Source organism: Pteropus medius, unplaced genomic scaffold (genome assembly GCF_902729225.1).
Source record: "Pteropus medius unplaced genomic scaffold, Ma_sr-lr_union100, whole genome shotgun sequence".
NCBI lineage: Eukaryota > Metazoa > Chordata > Mammalia > Chiroptera > Pteropodidae > Pteropus > Pteropus medius.
The window spans coordinates 7,599,688-7,623,118 of NW_024349225.1; the positions used below are offsets into that span (position 1 = coordinate 7,599,688).

At 33.8% G+C, this 23,431-nt stretch overlaps 1 protein-coding gene across 1 annotated transcript in view; it reads left to right on the forward strand.

The window, feature by feature from the left end:
• Positions 1 to 23,431, forward strand: part of ACBD6 (acyl-CoA binding domain containing 6) — a 133,633-nt gene that overhangs the window by 21,238 nt on the left and 88,964 nt on the right. Inside the window, exon 4 of the mRNA XM_039881350.1 lies at positions 23,135 to 23,217. Coding sequence (XP_039737284.1) covers positions 23,135 to 23,217 — 83 coding nt within the window. The remainder of the gene's footprint in view (positions 1 to 23,134; positions 23,218 to 23,431) is intronic.

Consider the following 23,431-nt stretch of genomic DNA (forward strand, 5'->3'; position numbering starts at 1 on the left):
TAATAAATTGGAAATTGTAAAATAATAGAAAAGTGGTCTTTCTCTTTATTCTTTATTCTGAAACCAAAGTCTCCACAATATTTTGGAAAGAATTTAGTCTTTGAAAGTACTTAGAAGTGTTACTTTTATGTGGAGTTCTATAGTGAGGAGAAATCTCAACATGGAATATCACAATTTCAGAATTTTAACCTTAATGTATAGAAGAATAACTGTATATGTACATACAAGCAGATATCAATGTAGGCATTAGTTAACCTTTTAATACAAGTATCAGATTATAAGAAATATTTTAATCAAGTGAATCCAGAGCTTTTATTTTGGTGGTAATGGTTTGTTAATTGGTCGTATACATGTCATATGTGTATATTTTTAAATCTTCTTCATATTACCTGCTATCATTTAGCATTTAATATCAATAATTACAGCAAAGGGAGTTTGATGGTGTTACTAAGAAATTAAATAACATTAAAACCTAAATTAAAACACAGTTGTGTCTACATTTGGTGTTAACATTGCACCCCAAATAATTTTATCTCTATTGCTTACTTAAAAAAATGCGTGGACAATTAACTGTATCTCCTTTTTAACAGTTTTTTAATTCTTAACATTTTGAGATGCTAAAATTTTGTATTATAAGCCTAGACGGATATATTTTAAGGTTGATTTCCTCTTCCCATCTCACAAATTTGTATCCTATGCAAAAGTTTTATATATTTAGAGATTGAATGTTTAAAACGTCTAGTATTTGTACAATAGTTGACTAAATCATTTCTATCACTATTTTAATCCTTGTATCCTTTCTGCATATTAATTTTTATAGTCCATGGGAGCATTTCTTTTGTATATGTTTTATTCTGTGGAATTATTCTATATTTTTGTTCATTGCTCGAGGACTATACTAGATTTCTAGACTTCCAAGTGCCATAGTCTTTGTTTTCTTTTCAGATCGATTTATGTTGTAAAACTAGGGGAGACTGTGTTAATTTGTCCTTTGAGATTCAATTGAGCTGAGATTTATTGAGCCTTTCAGATTGCATTCCTTAGCATAACCTAGTGCTGGAATCTCACTGAAATCTTATAATAATAATGATTAATTATATGTCATCTGAAATTTTTAAAGAATTGATGCACTTTGGAATGTGATTTTCCCAGTAAACTCAAGATACCAAATCACTTAGTTTTTACTTCCTTCCTTTAGCATGTCCACCGATCGATGTAAAATCATGAAATCATCCAGTTCAATTACTGTGTCATTGGGCTATGACTTAAAAAATTGAACTAGAAGATTTTATTTTTATGATTTTTTAATAATTATTGGTGATACACACACACACACACACACACACACACCCACCCCCACCCCCACCACCCACCCACCCCTATACTTCTGTGTTTGCAGTATCTTCCAAGGACATTTAAATTGGGGGCATTTCTCTTTAGACCAACAACTAACCTTTGGCTTTATCGGGAGTTTCCAGGGATGCCTGACGGAGTGCTTTAACTGAGTCTGCCCTAAGTCAGAGTGCTGTCAGCATCTGATACTCTTGAGTCTTCTTGTCCATCTGTAGAGTGTGTAGCATTCTTTCACAGTCTAGCTTTTTGCCAGGTGTTATCTAACCGTATAAATCTGAGTGATGAAGTAATGGAAGAGTTAACATATTTGGTATCTAAATGGCCCCAGCAGAGGATATGTTACCTTAAAGAAAGGGTTTGACACTGTACTTGGAACCCCCTCTGGTCAGCCCTTACCCTGTGTACATGTAAGTTCCTAAAATTTCAGTACATCAGAAATAATATTAAATGCATAACTTTAGTAATTAGAAATGTGAATAGTTTTCTGTTCACACAAAATGTGTGTGTGTATCTTTGAGAGGTTTTTGAGGAAACACATTGGTACAAACCTCAACTAAGGCTGAAAACCATGTGTCTTGAATAATTTGTTATACCAACCACACTTGTTTTTTTGTTTCTTTTTACTACTTTACGCCTGTTGGAAGAGAATTAAATGTCACTTATCTCCTTCCAAGATGACAGATTAACTTTCAATATTTGTATCATTTAGGAATAAGAAAATATCAATTGCAAAATGAACAGGACAACAATTCTTAAGTTGCAAATTTCTATTACGTTATTTTCCGTTTAATGCAAAATGCTCTGAAATTTTGGAAAACTTAGAATCTACTTCTATTCAAATAACACTTTTAAGAAATGGGTTTTTTTTTCTTTTTAACAAAAAAAAAATTGAATGAGTATTTTAAGCCATCGTCACACAGTGGCATTTGGTTTAAATGCCATTTTAATTATGTTCTTTAAAAGTCAATTCAACTTAACTTTATATCTTTCTTTTAAAATATATTTTATAGTGACCTTTTAATGCCTGAATATGATGAGATGTTGTGGATGTCACATTCGTTAGTATAAAATGGTAAAAAGCTGTGTTGCTGACGTTTCTCGGCCTTTCATCAGCTGTATAAATATAGGATCATGGGAGGCTTGAGATCTTCTAGGTATTTGAAATGTTGTAGTATGTGCCCTAGTTTGTGTGTGCTATTTTACAGATAGCCCTCATTTCATGCAGAGTCCTGTATTTAAATAACTCATATCATTGCTATTCTGCATAGTGCTTTTACAGTCAAACATCTGAAAGGTGATTGACTTTTTTCCCATAGCTCTATAATTTATAAGAAATCGTAAAATGAAAAGACTAGCCCAAGATGATTTTGATGCATGGTTATAATCTTAATATCAGTATTGAAAATAAAGATTAGGTCTGTTCTGAATATACTGGTTAGGTAACTGATCAACTTGAATTTCATATCACAACTCCTTTTCATTGTTTAGTTTGTGTTTTTTGCATTTAATTTGTAGGTGTTGGGTGTCTTTGATTTTATGTCTTTAGAGAAATTTATGATCAGGTACTTTATTTATGACATTGTAGCCTCAGCTTAGGCAATTGATTGAAATACAGTACAGGGAAATTTAGTATGTATTTTTTTTAAAGCTTAAATTGGGAACATGAACCAACAGTGCAAATGTGGAGTTTTGGAGAAAGGTAAGGGAATGGCAGTTAATTTCTTTTGGTCTTTTATATTTTTAAAATCTTATTTGCAATATTTGATATGATTTGCCTTTGGAAATTTGTAGTATATTGTCATGTTTTAAAGCTGTGAAGAAAGATTATAATTCATTGAAATTATAATGTAGAAAGGAGTTTATAAACTGTAGAGTGTAATGCAAATATAAATTATTTTTATTATTATACCAACTATAATATTTAACAGGCAAGAATTTTATTAATATGCTACCAAAGAATAAATGGGATGCAATGTTAGCGGTGCTGGGGGAAGTTAGTGAGTGATAACACAGCATGTGGTAGGCTGTGTTGAATAAATGACTTGGTTGAAATTATAGAGAAATTATTCAGAGGGAAAAGTTAATATATTTCCTTTTTGTGACTTCAAACCCTGAATCATATAGAAGGGATTCAGTTACATCTAAGTCATATTCCTTGAATTTAGAGTTGGAAAATACAGTTTTTCTCCATATATATTGAATCTGTCAGCTGTATGAGTTAGATTTTGTTAACCAAGTTGAAAATAAATACATTCATTTAAAAATATATATCACAAAGGTTTGAGTTTAAAACACTGTCAGAATACTCTGTTGTTTCCAGTCTCGCTATAGAGTAGCCTTCTTCTGGAGAGCAGTTTTATTGACATGCATGTGAAGTAAGATTTGCAGCTATTTGACGCAATTTCCAATTTGAGACCAAAAATATTACTAACTTTACAGCTTTACAATCAAAGCTACCATATGTTTGTTGATCTTTCAATTTTCAGACTATGGTAAAGATAAAAAAGAGAGTGGAGTGATGGATTGACTCTTGAGTACAATGCAGAAATCAAATTTAAAAAAACGATCAGGGAAGTTCTTGAAAAGAAAAAAGAGCATAGGAGGAAAAAGATGTTATTATAAATTTGGGTCTGAATTTCTTGGTGCCCATCTTTGTATGGAAAAAGGTTCTATATTGGAGATGGTTACCTTCCAGTAAAAGAAAATTTGAACTGGACACTGGCAATGAAGCTTAACTGGCTTAGAGGTAAAGACAATGGCAAGCAGGGGCCATTGTTCTGACTGATACGGAGCTTTCTAAGTAGAGCTTGAGGACATGGAAACTGAATGGAAATGCAGACTTTTCTTACATGCTGAAGTTTCCCAATCATGCAAAATGTAATTATAGAAACTGGGGATAAGGAAGTTGTCATGTTCTTGCCTAGTCCTTTTCTGTTATAGCTATGGATAGAATAACCAGTGATGATTTTATGATCCTTAAGCTGGTAGCCTTAAGGATCTGTTTTATAGGTAACTTGGAGTAATTTTAGGTAATAGAGTAGAACTGAGAGTAATAGATGGAAGGGAGAGAAATTACCCCTGAAATTTGTAAGAATAAGCCATCTCCAGAAGAAATACAAACACCAATAAATAGTGAAAGATGCTCGATCTCACTAATAATCAAGAAATGTAAGGGATACCACTTTTCATCTGGTAGATTGAATTAGAAGGCTTGTTGGCGGAGCATGAGGAAGTCACAGGCATGCACAGTGTAAATTGGCACAATCTTCTAGGAGATAGTTTCTTTGTCCTCCTGAAACCACCTGCCCACTTAGACTTCTGTGGCGTGAGGACCAGCTTCAGCAGGACGTCCTACCCAACCAGACTCATGGAAGCTTTGTCTCCTTCTACTCCTGCCGGACTCAGATGGTGGGACTGGGTGTGTATGGCAGAAGCTTTACCTCCAGCAGCTGTGTGGAGAGGTTAGGTAGCAAGCCTAGAAGTTCAGGGCGTAAATTTTGACCAAGGAGAGGCAGGTGATAGGAAGCAACTGGCTGTTAAATTGCTTTTCCTTTCTTGCCTTTCTTCCTTTTTTTTCTTGTCTGTTCTGAGACATGGTGGTCCATTTAGCCTGGCAGGAAGACATCCTGTGTGACTTAGGTCAGTGAAGCCAGCTCAGGAACAGCAACATCTTCTATTGGCTTTCCCTTCTTACCTCCCTTTCCCTCTCATTCTCCATATCCTGGGATTTCACTTAAGAATTCCTGAGCTTGCAAACTTTGCCTCAGGTTCTGTTCTTTAGGGAGTGTTAGCTAAGAAACTAACAGTTTCACTTCTGACATCTTCCATAAAAATATTTGCAAATTCCAGAAGATATATATAGATTTAGATATAGATATCGATATCTATATCTATATATATATAGATATAGATATCGATATCTATATCTATATCTATATATATATATCTATAATGCTGCAATGTATATCCATATATGTATATATATATATATATATATGGATATACACATTGCAGCATTATTTGCCTTCCTGAAATTTTGGAAGCAATCTAAATGGTCATCAATTGGGAAATGGTTAAATAATGATATATAATGGACAACTATCCAGCAATAAAAAGAATGATATGGAACGTTCCCCACAATAAATTATGTGAGATAAAGTGCATGTCACTGTGTCTAGTTTGATCCCATTTGGGGAAATTAAGCTACCAGGCAATTACAGGTGTGTTTGTACCCATGTGTGATTTTCAGAATTTTCCTCTAGGTAAATCTGTGGCTATAAACCATCAGCCAGAGTTGCTTCATAACACCATAGGATGGAAACAATGTATAGAATTTTGTGTATAGAATTTTGTGCATAGAATATTAGTCCATAGGACTTCGAGGAAAAAAAATGAAATATAACTTTAAAATCTATGTGGGTTAAACTTTAATAGTATTTATCTATTGACATTATAAATGACTGAATACTTGTCTCTTCCCTCCTGTAAACTTTAAGCCTCCAGAGGTTAAGAAGACATATCTGTCTAGGTCAACATTGTACTACCAGTTAGGAGGCAGTAACTATAAGTTGAATTAATGAGTAAGTGAGAAATAAAGCATATATACAGTGAAGTATGACATCTATTTCCTAGGTCATTTGTAGAACTATACTTACTGAGCTTTTGGACATATGTTATGATGTTGCTAAAAATGTTTTAAAGCTATATAAGTGAAACTAACATTCCTAATTTATTTAATTAAACATTCTATTTCATATGTTTATCCCATTTCATAAAGCGAGATGGTGAACCACCATTCAGTTTTCACATTATACAGCCTAATTACAAACTCAGGGTCAGACCTATACTGGGAGGCAGCAGACCAATAAATCTTTATTACAAATGATATGCCCCAAAGGAGTGTTTACTGGTTACTTTAGCCAACTTGTAAATGAATAGCTTAAGACCAAGAGTGATTAGACAGGATCCGGAGTAAAGAATCCTTGTAAAATGAATGGCAGGTTTCTTGGTATTTGAGAGTTGTTATCTCCTTTATGCTGATTCTTTTTCTTTTTCTTTTTTTTTTAATTAAGTTTATTGGGATAACCTTGGTTAATACAATTATATAATTTTTAGGTGTACATTATAATTTGACATCTGTATATTCTATTGTGTTTACCACCCAAAGTCCAGTTTCCTTCAGCTACCATATATTTGATCCCCTTTACCCACTTTACTCTCCCCCTACCCCCCAATATTTGACCCCCTTTACCCTGTCTACCCCCACCTACTCTACCCTCTGGTAACCACTAGTCCATGTCCATGAGTCTCTGTTTGTCCTGTTCATTTGTTGCTTTTAGGTTTATAACCCACATGTAAACGATATCAAGTGATTTTCAACTTTTTCTGCCTGGCTTATTTTGCTTAGCATGACTATCTCGAAGTCCATCCATGTTGTCATAAATGGCAGTGTTTCATCTCTTCTTATGTCCTTTATACTGATTCTTATTCTTAGTTGTCACTAATATTCTCTGTGCAGGTGTCTCAGCTTTCACTTTTCAATAGTAAAAGCTAAATAATCTTGATTATAACTGCTTTGAAATAAAAATAAATCACACAGAAGCAGCAAGTTTTCTGGGCCAATTAGAAAGTGTTTCTTAAGCTTTGGTATTCATGGTCTGCTATTTTTATGCATAGGAAAACTAGTAATTAAAGATAAATTTTAATGACTATTCATCATAATTGTTTTAATAATAAAATTAAGTACTTATTTAAAATGTAAATACACCCAATAATACATCATTAATTTCTTATCTAACAAGTCAAGAAAACCAGCAAGTGTTGAAAAAGTGCCAGGCCTTTGCTGAATGAGCATTGTAATCAAACTGTGAAACCACTTACAGATTACTTGATAGATTGCCAGTGACCACCAAAAGCCTATGGACTTCAAAAACTTTCTATCTAAAATATTTAAAATACTGTCTCTATCAATCCAGATTAGGTAGAACTATCATCTAGAGCTAGACTTAGATGAAAGGATACTAAGGATAATTAATTTGATACACTTGGTATTTTTCTTTCTATAAAAGGATGATGATGCCTCATCTTTGAAATATTTGAAAATAGTTAAATGGAAAGACATGGTTAAAACTGTGTGTTGATCATTGTTTCACTTTATTTATTTTATTCATTATGTTAATAGTTTTTTTCTTTCTAAATGTTCTTTAATGTTCTTCTCAATCATGAGATTCTTAATTTAGTGGATCTTAGGGTAGCATCCAAAATATTAAATTTCTGTAATTTTCATTGTACTGCTATGATATAGCTACTGAGTTACAAAGGAAGATTTAATAATATGTTCATTCGTTTGTCCATTTACTTATTTTTCATTCAATCAATTTGTCTGGCATTAGTGTTAGATTTGGGGATACAAAAGTAGATAAGACATAATCCTTTCAGAAAGATCAAAATCTAGTGAAAGAGAAAAACGTTTAACCTTGTCATTGTGGTGAAGTGAGAATAATACTGACGGCTTCGTGAACAAAGGGCTGCATGACCCGAGGGAGGAGGTCGCTTACCAGCCATTGGGAAGTCGAGGTAGCCGTTAAGCTGGGTCTCATGGATTGAGCCTGTGTGTGCGTGGAAGCAGGGGGTGAAACAGCATTTTGGGTAGAGGCAGCAGGTGCAAAGGAGTAGAGGTAGAAGAGACTTTGGTATATTCAGAAAATGGAGAAAAGTTTATTGCGTGAGTCATTGCTTAGGAAAATATGGATAGGTAGATGAAGGTTAGAGTGTTATTTTAGCAGCATTATGAAGTTCTGTCTGGAGTGAAGAGAAACGGCCCTGTACAGGAAAAAACAGTAAACATTAAACATTAAAAAAACAACATTATTTTGCTTCTAAATTTTATAATTCATATATTGAAAAATATTTAAATGCCCACTTTTGGCAGACCTTAGATTATTACTTGGGAATTATTAATGTAATGATTTAAACGTAATCATAAGATGTTTACATATTGATTTAGAAAAATTCATATGTGGAAGAACTAGGTTTTATGACTTTATACGAAAGAATGAAGAGGTAGGTTGGAAGAGTGTGAATGTATCTTTAGTGTTTAAATTTTTCAATTTTTAATGGTATAGATTGCTACAGAAAAATTACAGAGCAGTGTGTAGGTCTAACATCCTTAAAGAAAACTATTAAATTTTTTTTTGCATTCTGAGTGTGATATGTTAATAACATTCTAATATACACTTTCATCATAACAGTGTAATAAAAATGCATTGTTAAATAATCATAAAATATGTTAAATGTTCATTTTTTCCCCATTGATTTAAGTGTGCTTATACTTATCAAGATGTAAAACTAGAAACAATTCTGTCAAGGATGTTTTCTCTTTTAAACTTTTCATTTCAACTATCATTTTGTTTTACCAATGTCTGAAGGATTCTTTTTCATAAACCTTTGGTATCTCGTACAGTCTATTGCCTCAGCTCTATTGTGGGATAGACCTTATTCACTAGATTCTCTCAGAGCTCATATCAGCCAAGATGGAATATCAGAAGGAACAACTATCACCCTAGTTTCAAAGGGAACAGTCATCAGCAAATTCAGGAAAAAAGGAAGCCCACTTAGGTGATGATATTCTGGGGGTGGTTGGCAGTTCAGGTTACCAGTTTTCCATCACATGTTGAGTGTTGAATATACTGGACAAAATTCTTTCAGATTTTTAGTGGTTTGGAGTTTTTTTAGAATTATAGAACTCTTGGAAATTATTTGATACAGCCTGGAAGTATCCTTCCTTCTGACAATTTTAGAAGTGACAAAATAGACCCAGGTTAGGCTGTCAATTAATAATAACTTGAGAAATAACCTAATGAATTTCCTTTTGGAACTGCGATATTTCAGCCTTTTGGAATTCTTTTCGGAATTGTGATAGTTTAAAATCACTCTTAGACGATAATGCTTATTATATATATTTAACTACATAAACTATGAAAGTTTCTTTTAACTCATAAAATGTTATGTGTACTTTGAAAATAAATGACTCCAAATTTATTAATTGTTATGGAGATTACAACCCTGTTGTGAAAGACCGCTTCCATATCACACATGTAGTAAATATTTTTATAGAAACATGGTCATAAGTAGTCCCAGGAAATCCCTCTTGAATATGCTATATTTACATTTCAATTTTATGTTGTTGGTTTGTTGATTTAAATTTGAATATAATTAGAATAAATAACATGCTAATGACTTCATTTTACATTTTGAGTCAAAGCTTATTAAATTAAACCTTTATCCCCAGAATAACATCTTGAGGAAACATATGCAGTTTACTAGATTTAAATGTTTTCTTGAAATCACATGTATTTGATTTTTCCATCTGTAAAAGTTAAGAATGTTGTATAAATAAAACTAGATGCCTAACGCTCTTTCCCTTGTACAAGAATCTCTCTTTTAATAGAATTTTGAATAAGAGGAATTTGTGAATTAAATAACAAATTGACTTAAATTTTTCTTCTTCTCCATGGAACTTGAGGATCTTGGCATTGCACATATGTTACCAGGTGGGATGCCAAAGTCCTCTTGTGTGTGTTACAGTCAAACTAAAATGAATGCGTGGAACATTTTTTAAAATGTACCACCAGCTATAAGTGAGATCCCTAATCCCAAGTAAATAGACCTTTATGTTGGGAAAAGAAGAGTCACAAAAGACTAGTCTTCTCATTTGCCTGTTGTCGTCGTTGTCGTCATCATCATCATCATCAGGATATTCACTAGCTGTTCATCAACTGTGAGTCCTAGCTGACATGAGCTGAGTCTTAGCTAACCTAGGATTGAACTTTTGGGTCTGTGGCTTTAGGAACTGCTGTATTTGCTCACATCCAGGACACCCTTAACAAACTGTACAGATATGGGGGGGAGGGCAAATTTGGAGAAATAGAACAGTAAATTATAATTATGGAGAAAGTACAAAAAAAACTTAAACTATTGACCATGGTTTCAAAATTAGAAATGTTAAGATGGAATGGTAATCCAGATTACTAAAATATTAGAGAATTCTCTTAAATAACTAGAATATCTTAAGTTCTCTGTTGCATTACTAGGTTGCCCAGTGAGCTTGTCCCTTTCAGTATCTTGATGTTATGGATAATTTTAGAGTTTTATAATATGAATTGCTTTAGTGCTTTTTACTGCTGAGATCCCGAAAAATCATTACTCTTATTAGAACATTTGAAACTATATGTTTTAAAATTTTAGATTTATACTAAACTTCTTAGGAACCATTAACTCACATCTAAGTGTTTAATTCTTACTTTCAAGTCCTCTGTAACCTGTATCTCTATCCCCAGCACTATGAATCCAGACTTATCTCTGACTTTACATACTTTCTACTTAACGGTCTGTAGTCGACTCCCATCTGACACGCCGCCTGATTGTCCCTCAGATACCTTAGATTTAGTATGCCTCTCTTTCTTTCTTCATGCTCTTTCCTGAAATGCCTTCTTTACTGTTGCTGCCTTTTTTTTTAGCCGTAATCCCTGTTCACTCCATGAAGCCTGCAGTTTACACTAATTTCCTCCTTTCTGTAAATCTACCACATTTATTGTCTATAGTGTACACTTTAATATTTGATCTTATTTGTCTTAAATTGTTTCTTATCTGTTTTATGTGGCAATATCTTAAATCCCTGGTAATACTAAAAATGTCTTGACAGCAGGTACCTTCATTGATGTACGTTTCGGTGATAAGCTCAGTGTTTGAAAGTAAATGTTTAAAAGTACTTACTGTGTTGAATTGAGTCAAGCCGAAACATTTAGAGATATTTTAACATAAATTATACCTAATAATATGGCATGTATGCTCTTCGAATATGGCTCTAACAATTATGTACATTTTTCATTGTCTTTTTGAAAACATTCCAGTTGCCGAATCATGTTTATTCAATGATGGGTTATTTTGAGCCATGCCATAGGAGAGAGATGTTAAACTAGGATGTATATTATCAACATTGTTAAAAAGTTAATGTTTGTAGTATGAGTAGACTTTTATGAAATAATACATTTAGTGTTTCTGTATGTCTGTACGTCCTTACATTTTATTGTATGAGAATTCTCTTCTGTTTCTTCAGTTAATTCTGCTTCCGTCCAAAGAAGCCGCTCATTCTGATTCATCTTAGCCTCTCCCTCTCCCTCTCCTTCAACAATTATAATTTTTCTTTGACTACCGATTGTAGGTTTCCTTAGCACTGATCTGATTTTGAGGTCTTTTGAGACTGTCAGGCAAAGGCAGGTATAGTTTTTTTTCAGTCTAGTGGGTTAGTGAGCTAGTATCCTCTGATCTCCCATGGAGAGGAGGTGAGATGGCGTAAGAGAGACCTTTCTCTTCTTAGGGCTCTGCAGGTGAGAGCTGAAAAAAGGTAGTTCCCTCCAAAACAAAGATTTAGGGGAGTTTGGCCCACCAGGACTGACAGAGTAAGCAGCATTCACCGTGTATAGGACCCACATGTGGCAGGTGTGCCCCCTTCTGCTTGCTGAGGGAATCTGTCGTCATCAGGTGGTTAGGTCCCTGAAGGTTTAGGTTTTACTGCCAAAATAAATTTCTACCCCAGCCTTTGCCCCTGCATCCTCTCCCTCTAAGTACAAGCATAACTTCTTCCAGGCCTGTTTTAGTTGTTGAGCTTCCCCAGTGTGCTTTATGGAGAGAGACGGAGCCAAGGCTCTGTGTTTAGTCTACCATCTTCCTATTGTTTTTAGGACAAGCTTGCTGTTAATGCTGTCTTTCTCATGTTTCCAGAGTTTTCAGATTTCCAAGGTTTCTATTTAGTATAATTTCCAAATACCCAGTAAGCTTTCGTTGTGGTGTGATGTTATGAAAGATAATTTGTTTGAACTCTTGCTAAATAAAAATTAATGTTTAGTCATACAGATGGTCCCCTCCTTACAATTTTTTGACTTTCCAATGATGCAAAAGTGATGATGCACATTCAGTAGAAACCATACTTCGAGTTTTTAACTTTTTCTTGGACTCATCATTGTGATGCCGTCTCATGATGCTGGACAGCGGCAGTGCGCTGTAGCTCCCAGTCAGCCACAGAGTCACGAGAGTAAACAACCGACACTCTACAGCAATGGTCCCCAACCTGTTTGGCACCAGGAACCGTTGCTCCTATGAGAATCTAATGCCTGATGATCTGAGGTGGAGCTGAGGCAGTGATGCTGGCACTGGGGAGCGGCTGCAGATACAGACGAAGCTTTGCTCACTCACCCACCACTCACCTCCTGCTGTGCGGCCCAGTTCCTAACAGGCCACGAACCGGTAGTAGTCCATGGCCAGGGTTTGGGGTCCCCTGCTCTACAGTGTACTGTGTTGTCAGCGTTTATTGGATATTGCGTTTTGTGTTTTTGTATCCCATCGTGTCTACAAAATGCCCATCTGTGTCTCCTGCTTCTGATAAGAGGAAGACAGTGACTCTTAAGATGAATCTCAAGGTAATTGCCCAACTGTAGGCTCATGTACGTGTCTGAGCACATTCAAGGTAGGCTCGGCCAAGCTATGATGTTTGGTAGGTTAAGTGTATTAAGTGCATTTTCAACTTAGGATATTTTCAACTTAATAATGAGTTTTAACCCCATCGTAAGTCAAGGAGCATCTATATTCATTGTGTAAGCTTTTCTGATATTCATAATTAATTGAAAGGTATCAGTGGAAATACTTTTTACTATTGCATATTAGTTGTTTCCAGTTCATGCTTTATCAGTCTTTTGTCAAAGGAATGTTCTGCCTGCCTGCTGTGACTATAACCAGTGTGTTCACACGTTCCTAGACCAGCTGCATCCAAGCCGAAGTTTGCCATGAATGCTCTTCGAGCTGACCCTCAGTAGTAACAGAAAATGCCAGAGCAATTATTGCACACACATTAATGGTCTTCTCATCTCCAACCTTGCATGTAATTGCTGCTGTCAAATACAATTACTGTCTGCCCGTGTTTCTTACCCTGGGGGCAGTCATGCGTGCCATGCCTTGATATAGAGTTAGAAAATGAAGAGAGTTTTTAAAACTCTTTGAAGGTTTTGCTTATAAACTTACCTACATTGAAAACTATAAAAAACTGTAAAATTACCATTACCTTTTTTAATTTTTAGAAGACTGACCTGAATAAATCTGGCAGTAATGAGAAAAATAACAGAAAAAGATTTGAAGGCTCATTGATTGTAATTATATTTCTGAAAAATTAATTATGAATAAGAATTCTTCTTCTACATAAGAATCCTTCATTGTTTTAAGACAGCTTTTAAGTCTCCTCTTCTTCAGGCTAGATATCTCTCATTTCTAAAATTGTTCTCCATCCCTGTCACCATCAAGTCCCACTATCATCCCAGTCATTCTGTATGAACAAGTTTCACCCTCAACACCTCTGTTACAATGTGACTTTTGCAATCGAACAGACTATTGGAGATATAGTGTGACCACTATAGAATAAAACTTTCATTCAAATACTAAACTTCTACTGATGTAGCTTAAAATTATTTTAATATTTTTGGCAGCCACATTACAGTTAATTCTTCTTTAGCTTTCAGAAAGTTAAAATCTCAAGTCTTTTTGACACATTCTGTTATGCAGAGTATTCTGTACTAAGTTCAGTACTTTGTACGCATATTAAGTTCCATTTATTTGATTTATCATATTTTAACATTAAGATATTCTTTTGAATCGTGAGTGTGTCATATATTGTATGAACTATCTTTTGTTGATCCTGTCATCAAGATATTTGACTAGCATACTTTTTTGTACCTTATGCCAGTTATTGATGAGAGTGATATATAGGATAGGGTCAGAGACTGACTTTGCCACTAGAAACTTAACTGGATAATATTGATTCCCACCTGTGAATTTGCTATGGCATTAATAACTGTTCTCTTATGTACTTAAAATGAAAATATTATTTCATGTGATAAGTTTGATTTCATTATTTGAATTCTGCTTATGGTCGACCCTTGAACGACATGGGAGTTAGGGGTGCTGACCCCCCCATGCAGTTGAAACTCTCCCAAAACTTTACTACTAACCTGCTGTTGACTGAGAGTCTTACCGATAACATAAACAGTTTATTAACATTTTGTGTGTTATATATATTACATACTGTATTCTCTCAATCAAGTAAGCTAGAGAAAAAATATTTTAAGAAAAGCATAAGGAAAAGAAAATACATTTATAATATTTATTGAAAAAAAATCCACATATAAGTGGACCTACACAGTTCAAACCTGTGTTGTTCAAGGATCAACCGTATATCAAATATACTACTTTTGTTGGTAGGATTATTTCAACCAAATTTTGAGCTGCGAACCGAGAAGTATGATTTGCTGTAGGTCAGTGATATCCAAGTGACTGGTTTGTGGATCTGATTGATGGAATTGAGGTCATGGGCCTGCACGTCCTAGTTGCAGAGGAGTCTGTGAAATGAGGTTCTGAGGATTCTGCTCTGAAAAGTTGGAATTCACAATATGGAAAGCTATTAAAATGTTGAAATAGTGTTCAGAAGACTTTGGTAAGCTACAAAGAACAGACGTTCACTAAACTTGTCTCTGTACCTCTCTTTCATGAAATCATCCATCCTATTACAATAGTTGGTTGAATGGAGGCAAAAGTAATAGGAAAAAAATGGAATGGAAATACATCTATTTTAGCAATACTAATCTATTCATTTGGGTATTCCCATTTATGCATTTCATCAAAAGTCATTCATAGTTATTGGAATTCTGGGGAGATGGCAGTGGATATAGCATAGTTTTTGATTATTCTCAAATGCTTCCTCAACAGAATAACCAGGGTAGCATAACCTTAGGTATATATCTATAACAAAACTAGTTGATCAGAGAAAATAGGGACAAACTCACATCAACCGCCACAACATTTGTGTAGCGTTGGCATCTCTGTAGGAGGAAGCACGAGGGAGTCTGACTGACCTACAAATGTCAGAATCCTAAAATTGCCAACAGGTGAAGTTTAGAGGGGTTTTTGTAAACTTTGATCTGTGTCTGAGTACAAGGGTTCACAGGAAGTTTCTCTAGAGCTTCTAAAATTAACCGACCAAAGCTCCCTTCCGGTTCAAAGCCTCACACAGAGAAATCTCTGAGAATTTAATCAAAATCAAGCAAAATAAGGATAATAAAGACAAAAGGAAACAGAAGAACCAGATAAAAGTGGGAGAGGGGAACAGAGCCAAGGAAACTTGGAAGTATCCCAGGGGCCAGATTTTTAAATACTTATTGAAAACAACAGAAAATAGAGGTATAGACCAAAATATCTATTCTGATTGATGTTTTAATCTTAAAAATTCAAGAACATTAATTTCATGTAAAGATGAGGATTATGGTTGAAACCTATACAAAGTTACTATTCTTCAGGATTGTTATTTTTTTCTTATAATATTAATAAGCTGTATTAATGCCGGAAATAAGGCGTGCTAATATTTTTAAAACTCTGTGTAACTTCAGATATCTGGTTGTCTGCTCATATCCATGGTCTGTTTGTCCATTGGGTCTTAACGTTTTTCTTACACAAGCGATTTGGATATATTGCTTATAATTAAAAATATTAGCCATTTGTTTTATTTGCTTAAAATACAGGTCCTTTCTTATTTATTTTACTACTTATTACAGAAATGTCATTTTAAATATTCTAATCTGTTGGTCTTCTATGATTTTCTCTGGTGATTAAAATCTAAAGAGAGTTACAGTTTCTGAGTAGGTATGATATATACTATATTCAGAATTTTACAAAGAACATTTAAATCTTGGTCATTGTTACATTTCTAGAAAGTTAGTCATAATAACCTGAAGGTAATTTTCCACAGGAGCTGTTTAAAAATAATATTAAATAGAGTAAAAATACTTCACAAAGATAAGTACCTTATGTATTGTACAATGGAAGCTGGGCATATGTACAAGTGATACCCTTTTGTACCGAGAACTTTTAAAGTTAACAATAGCCAGGAAATTAAGAAGACAAATTAATATATTTATTCTTAAATTCCATTATAGAGTGGTAAAAGAGCAATTTACCATTTTTTGTTTTGTTGTACAGAGTGATGAAATTTACTTGGTGGATTACAAGGGTAGGAGTTCTGTTGGCCATTTTAATTATCTGGAAAAAATATTTCATATATTTTAGTAATGCAGATTAAACTATTCGGTAAAAAAAAATTTTTTAAGTTTTTTTATTTTTAAAAAATTTGCATCACTTTTTAAGCTAGTATACATAGTATATCTAGTATACATAGTATATATGCAAAAAAATAGGAAATGCTGAAATTTAGAAGTTTTGATAAAATATCTACTTTCATGTATTATTTTGTCTTTCCTTTTATCTAAAAATTATTTTCCAATAGTAATTTAAGCATTTATGTAACATTTCTAGATAATCCTTGTTAAATGTCCATTGTTGTTACAATTTTAGGGAATGATTTTTTTAAACAATGCTTTGCCTTTGTAATTTTAAGAAAAACTAAGGTTAAAAAACATAGATTTATGGCATTTACCTTTTTAGAGAAATTTTATACATATTGTTATAATTAGCAACCAATAATATTTTCATGGTAAAGCTTTTATTAATGCTTTTAATGACAGATAATAGTTGAGATTAATATTCTTACTTTTGTATGTAGAAATTAATAACTTCATATTTCAAGAAAACTACAATGAATATTTTTAAATGATTATTAGAAAAGTGTTCCTTTAAAAATGCTTAGAACTGTAGTATTAGTCTGTTTAACTGATGAAGTTATACGTAATTTATCATAATAGCCTCAAAAAAGTGAAAGTGTTATATATTTATTTTAATTTTAAAGTTTCTTTTTGAACTAATACAGTACTTTTAAAAAAATATAAAAGTACACTTAAGAAAGAGCAAAATTCTAATTCAGAATATTGTAAATGTGTAATAATGCTTCCTAAAGTAGCTTGGAGAGGTAGCACAGTTTTGTAAAAAGAGCACAGGTTTTAGATATCAGAAGATCATGGTTTGAATCTCAATTCTGCCACTTACTATGTGGCATGAGGTACTTTGCCTCTTATTTTTCGTTTTCTAATCTGTAAAATGGAGAGCTACTTCACTAACTATAAGGCAGACAGTTCTTCAGTTCTTAACATTTAAAAAATTCTGGATGTGTCTTAAAATTGATGGTGTATATATTATATTTAATTGGCTATGTTTTTCTTAGCATTATATAAAATAATGGTGTTTTTTTATAATTTGATGTCTTAATTAAATGAAATACAGTAAAAATGCCAACTTTATAGAATTACTTTGAAGTTGAAATTGGGTAATATACATAAAGTGTGAAGCACACTCCTTAAGTCTTAGTTTTATTTCCTTTTTTTTAATGACAGCGTTATGTTAGGTTTTTTTGTTTGGTTGGCTGGTTAATTTTGAGGTGTGTTGTTTCATCAGGAGAATTGACAGTTTAAAGCTACTAGATAAAGACTCATGTTTCAATATTGTAAGTCTCCACCTCAAAACAGCTTGTATCTGTATGGCTGAGACACTTTTGCTTTGCAGAAATGGCCATATTTGGGCTAACGTGTAGCTAACACTTACATAGTAGCTAACACCACTTTGTGCTGGGCACTGTTCTATTTTACATATATATTCTAATACTTTAAATACCCACATAAGGTAGCTGCTACTATTCTTATTTTTATAAATGAGGCAGAGAGGTTAATTTACCCAAAGTCCTGCAGCTAGACCTATAAACAAAGTAAGCAAACAAGCCAATAAAACAGCAGCCAAAAAGATAGCACATAAAAGTAAGAAACCCTTCCTTGTATATATTAGCTTGATGATGTTTGGAATAGTTATTTTTAAGATGGAAAAGAAAGTTTCACAATGTTTTAAGTCTTGACCCTGCAACTGACTAATGCAGAATCTGAATCCAAATGGTAAAGATCCAGCCAACAACCTATCTTTTCTCTTCTGGGTGAAGGCGCATTTCAGTGTCTCAAATAATACAGTCTGAGGCAATGTAAGAACTGGCAGATTTTATCCTATTGGCTGCCAAACTAGAGTCTCTTTCTTTAACTGCTGATGCTACATAAAAATAACCTAATGGATTTTGAGTAGAGAGAAATGGAATAAACTTCTTAAGGTGCTGTGAGAAACATTTCACTGGAGTGGAAACCTGGAAGCTAAAGTCTCCAGAGTCTTCCCCTTCTTGTGGATGAAGTGAATGGAGAGGAAAACTAATGCATCTTTGACAGCTTTATTCTGAATTCACTCTGATAATGGGAGATTATTTTTAAAATATTTCTGCTTAAGATATAATCTTCCCTTCCCCCACACCTCCCAAAAAAGTTGTCACCGGCATTCTGACATGCTTTGTGCAGTTGCTTCAGAATGAGGAATTAATCACAGGAAGACGAAATATATTTAGAATACACTATAATCAAATTATGGAATCAAATTTTTTCCCTGAAGATTTTAATTACAATTGTATTATGCTTTATGTGCAACAGTATTCATCATATCTTTATGAGTAGAAAAGTGAAAATTACCTAAATAATGGTTAAGTAAATTGTGTTATATTACCGCATGGAATGTTATGCTGGTTTTTTAAATTAATGTTTCTGCGACTCCAGGCATAGAGGAATAGGGATGAGATTTACCCTTTTGCCTAAAACAAGAAGATAACCGGACACAATAGATGAAATGAAAATTTTCAGACGTGGCACTAAAAGTAATGTAAAACAAGGAGAGAAAGGAAACAAAGTAAGCTCTGTGATTGCCTTAGCTTATTTGTTACCTGCAAGCAATTTCCAGACTATAGCGAAGGGAGAGGGGCCCCAAAAGAGCCTGGCTGTCTCACTGATTTGAGTTAGGAAATGCAGGGCCAAATAATAGAGAGGATGTTCCTGCGTAGGAGAGAGATCTGCAGTAGGGTCCCTTTGACTGAATACTAATCTATGTGTGAAAGGAAACTAACAGGCTGGGAAAAGAAATACAAGAAAGCAGTAGGCCAAAGAAGTCTTGGAGACGATATAGGACTGAGAATATTTCATTTCCTACTGGTCAGAGTGGAAAGAAAAATGTAATATATGGGGTATCTGATAGAGGCCTCCGAAGGATTTCACTTCAGTAGTGAGTCTAAATTAAGCTTGAACTTAAAGGCTGCTCTGCTCCTGCCTTAACAAAGCTTTAAAGTGAGCCTTGAAAGGGTCAAATTGATTCCATAGAACCGAATTCATGCCAAAACAAAGTCTTAACATAATTTAAAGGAACACAACAAAGTCAGCAAATGAGTGTAAAATTTACAATGTCTGACTTACAGTAAAAGACTTTCAAGCATTCAAGGACAGCAGGAAAATATGATCCATAACCAAGAGAAAAACCTGTCAATGAAAGCGGAAATGATAGAGATGAAAACAGTTGTTATAAATATATTCTGTATATTCCAAGAAGTAGAGGAAAACATGAACATAATGGAGAGAGAAATGGAAGCTACAAAAACACCCAAATGGAACTTCTAGAGATGTAAGAAAATAATATCTGACATGAAAAATCAACTGGATAGGATTAACATCGGATTAGACATTATGTCAGAAAAGATCTGTGAACTTGAAGACATAACAAATGAAACTAATAAAAATGAAACAGCCCAAAAAGACTGAACAAAAAATGAACAGAGCCCTAGCAGAAAGAAGAGAAAAAGCAAAAGAGAGAAGACAGAAACAAAAATTTAATAAATGATAGCTGAAAGTTTAAACATTTGATGAAAATAATAAACCAGAGTTTTTCAGCCTCTGCACCTTTGACATTTGGGGGTGGGTAATTCCTTGTGGAGGGTTGTCCTGGGCATTGTAGGATGTTTAGCAGCAATTCTAGTGATGCCAATAGGTCCACCAATTTACGACAACCCAAAATTGTCCCAAACATTTTCAGACATCCTTGGGGGGATATGGGGAACAAAAAATCTCCCCTATTTGAGAATCATTGCCATAAACCCACAGATCCAAAAGCTCAATGAACTCTAAGCAGAAAAAAATGCCAAGACATACCATAATCAAATTGTTAAAAACTAGTGGAAAAAAAAATCTTAAAAGCATCCGGACAAAAAAAATAGAACAAAGGTAAGAACTACAGCAGAATTCTTTTCAGAAATCTGAAGTCGGTAGAGGCAACACCAAAAGGGAAAAACTATCACCTTTTAATTCTATACCATTTAAGATTGCTTTAAAAAATGGAGGTATAATTTGCTTACCATGATAATGGACATTTATGAAAGAGCCATAGATAGCATTATACTCAATGGTGAAAGACAGAAAGCTTTTCCCTTAAGATCAAGAATAAGACTAGGATACCTACCGGCTTTTACCACTGCTATTCAACATTGTACTTTAAATTCTACCTGAAGCAATTAGACAAGAAAAAGAAATATAGCATTCAAAAGGAAGAAATAAGACTATCTCTGTTGACAGATAACATGACCCTATATATAGAAAATCCAAAGAATTCACACACTACTAGGGTTAATAAAAAAATTCAGCAAGTTGCAAGATACAGGAGTGACATGCAAAAATCAGTTGTGTTTCTATACACCAGCAATGAACATCCTAAAATGGAAACTAAGAAAACAGTTCTATTTACAGTAGCATCCAAAAGAATAAAGTACCTGGGAATAATTTTAACCAAGGAGGTGAAAGATTTTACACTTGAACACTGTAAACCATTACTGAAACAAATAAAAGAAGACTTAAATAAATGGAAAGACATCTCATGTTCATAGATTGGAAGATTTTATATTGTTAAGATGGTAGTGCTACCCAAAGTGACCTACAGTTTCAGTGCAATCTCCATCAAAATTCTAACTGCTATTTTTGCAGATATGAAAAAGCCAGTCTTCGAATTCATATGGAATTGCAGAAGGCCCTACATAGTCAAAACAATGCTGAAAAAGAACGAAATTGGAGGATTCACACTTGCAATTTCAAAACTTAATACACTGCTGATAGGAATATAAATTGGAAAAGTTTTGCCTTAGCTAGTAGGTGAAAATAAGTATATCGTCTAACACCTTGAGAAATGCATGAATATATAGGATACATATACAGAAATGTTCCCAGCAGCATTGCTGTTAATAGCAAAAGTAGAAACTATCCAAATATCCAACACAGTAAAATTAAAATAATAAATTATTGCAAAGTTATAGAATATGAATAACTAGACAGCAATGAAAATAAAGTTAAGGAACAATAACATTACTAACATGATGTTGACAAGACAAGAATAGAAACAGCATATATAAATATCAAAATGAGACAGATGTTAATTATATTGATTAGGAATGCATATTTAGATGAATTTTATTATCTTTATAAAGAAGAGCAAGGAAGTGATTAAAAGTCAGGATAGTGCTCACATCCAGAAAAAGACAGAAGATTGCGATGGGCTTCTAGGGTGTTAGCAAGGTTCTGTTTCTTTCCCTGGGTCGTAATTACTGGGTGTTTTCTATATAACATTTAAAGTATACAATTTATGTTTTATGTAATTTTTGGTATGTGTTATATTTCACATTTTTAAACCAAAAAATTGAGCACAATATAGGTTAATAGATCTATAATCCTGTGCTGAGGAAGGCATAAGTATACTACTAAATGTAGAAACTATAAAAAAAAATGTTAATGTATGTTGTTTAAGGATGCTCAAATAGTTTGTGGAAATAAAGGAAAAAGTATATATGATTACTGTAGAAACCAAGCAGAAACCTCTAGGGGAGAGAGGGAGAGTAGTTATGGTCAGAAAGTCACACATAGAGAACTTCTTGGTGCTGCCAGTGTCTTATTCCTTGACCTTGGTGGTGGCAACATTGGTGCTTACTTTATAACTATTTGTTTAACTATATGTTTTATACATTTTCAATATGTTTTTCACATTTCACAATGAAAAAACTTTTAAAACATATAAATTAAAAGATACTCACCTCAAAAAAAAATAACTTACTATAAAGCTGCAATAATTAAAATAGTGTGGTACTGGCTTAAGGAGAGACCAGTAGAGTAGAATTGAGTGTCAATATTGCAGGAGATATGGGCTTTTGCAGAGGTTGCGATTTAATCCAGACAATAACAACATTCAGGTTCACTGCTTGCACGTTACATGTTTTGGAAGAATCTTATTTCTAAATTTAATCTTAATCTTGTGCTCCTTGAGAATATTGAGGGGCGGGGCCTATTGAATACTTGATTTTGGAAAGAATTTTTATGAGTTTGCTTTCTTATTTTAGATCTCAACCTCTTTTCCTCTCTCCCTTCCACCTTCTCTCCTTTCTTCTTGCCACCTAAAATTTTTTTGTTTTTCCTTATAATTAAATTTAAAGTTTTACTACAGCTTGGATTTTTCCTTTTTGAGGAACTTTAATATTGTTAGTCTAGATATGATTTTCCTCATCATATTCCTGTCTAGTATTTATATTTCATATTTCATTTTCATTTTTCCACATCGAACATCCATATTTTCTCCAATGAACATAGCTAACATAATTAGTGAAGGGAACGGCTTTTTAGGTGGCCCTAGAAGGCAGAAGAGGAATGACCTTAGCTCACTCGTGGCTTCTCATTCCACTTGTGATGGCCTGAGAGTCCTCTTGCCTTTCTGACAGTCTTGAAACTGTTATCGGGCCTTGCAGAACTGGTGGGTGGTCAAGCCTTTAGTATTCCTTAGCAAACTGGCATTTTGTAACTAGCTTGAATACACACTGCTTTAATCCATATGTCTTTTTCTACCTTTTCCACCCCCACAGTCGCCAGAGAAGAAAGGAAAAGAAGCAAATACTGGTTTTGGTGGGCCAGTTGTTAGTTCTCTGTATCATGAAGAAATCATCAGGTAATTTTCTCTTCTGGTCTTTCATAATAGGGATATTTATACGTACGTGTGTGTGTGTGTGTGTGTGTGTGCGCGCGCGCGTGTGTGTATTTTTAATCTTTAAACTTACATCTGTGAAGAACTCTTTCTTAACTTGAAACTGATTTGGTGGTATCGCTAGTAGGATAATCAATGGCAGGAAAGAATTTTTAGTTATATAATCTTTAAAATCATC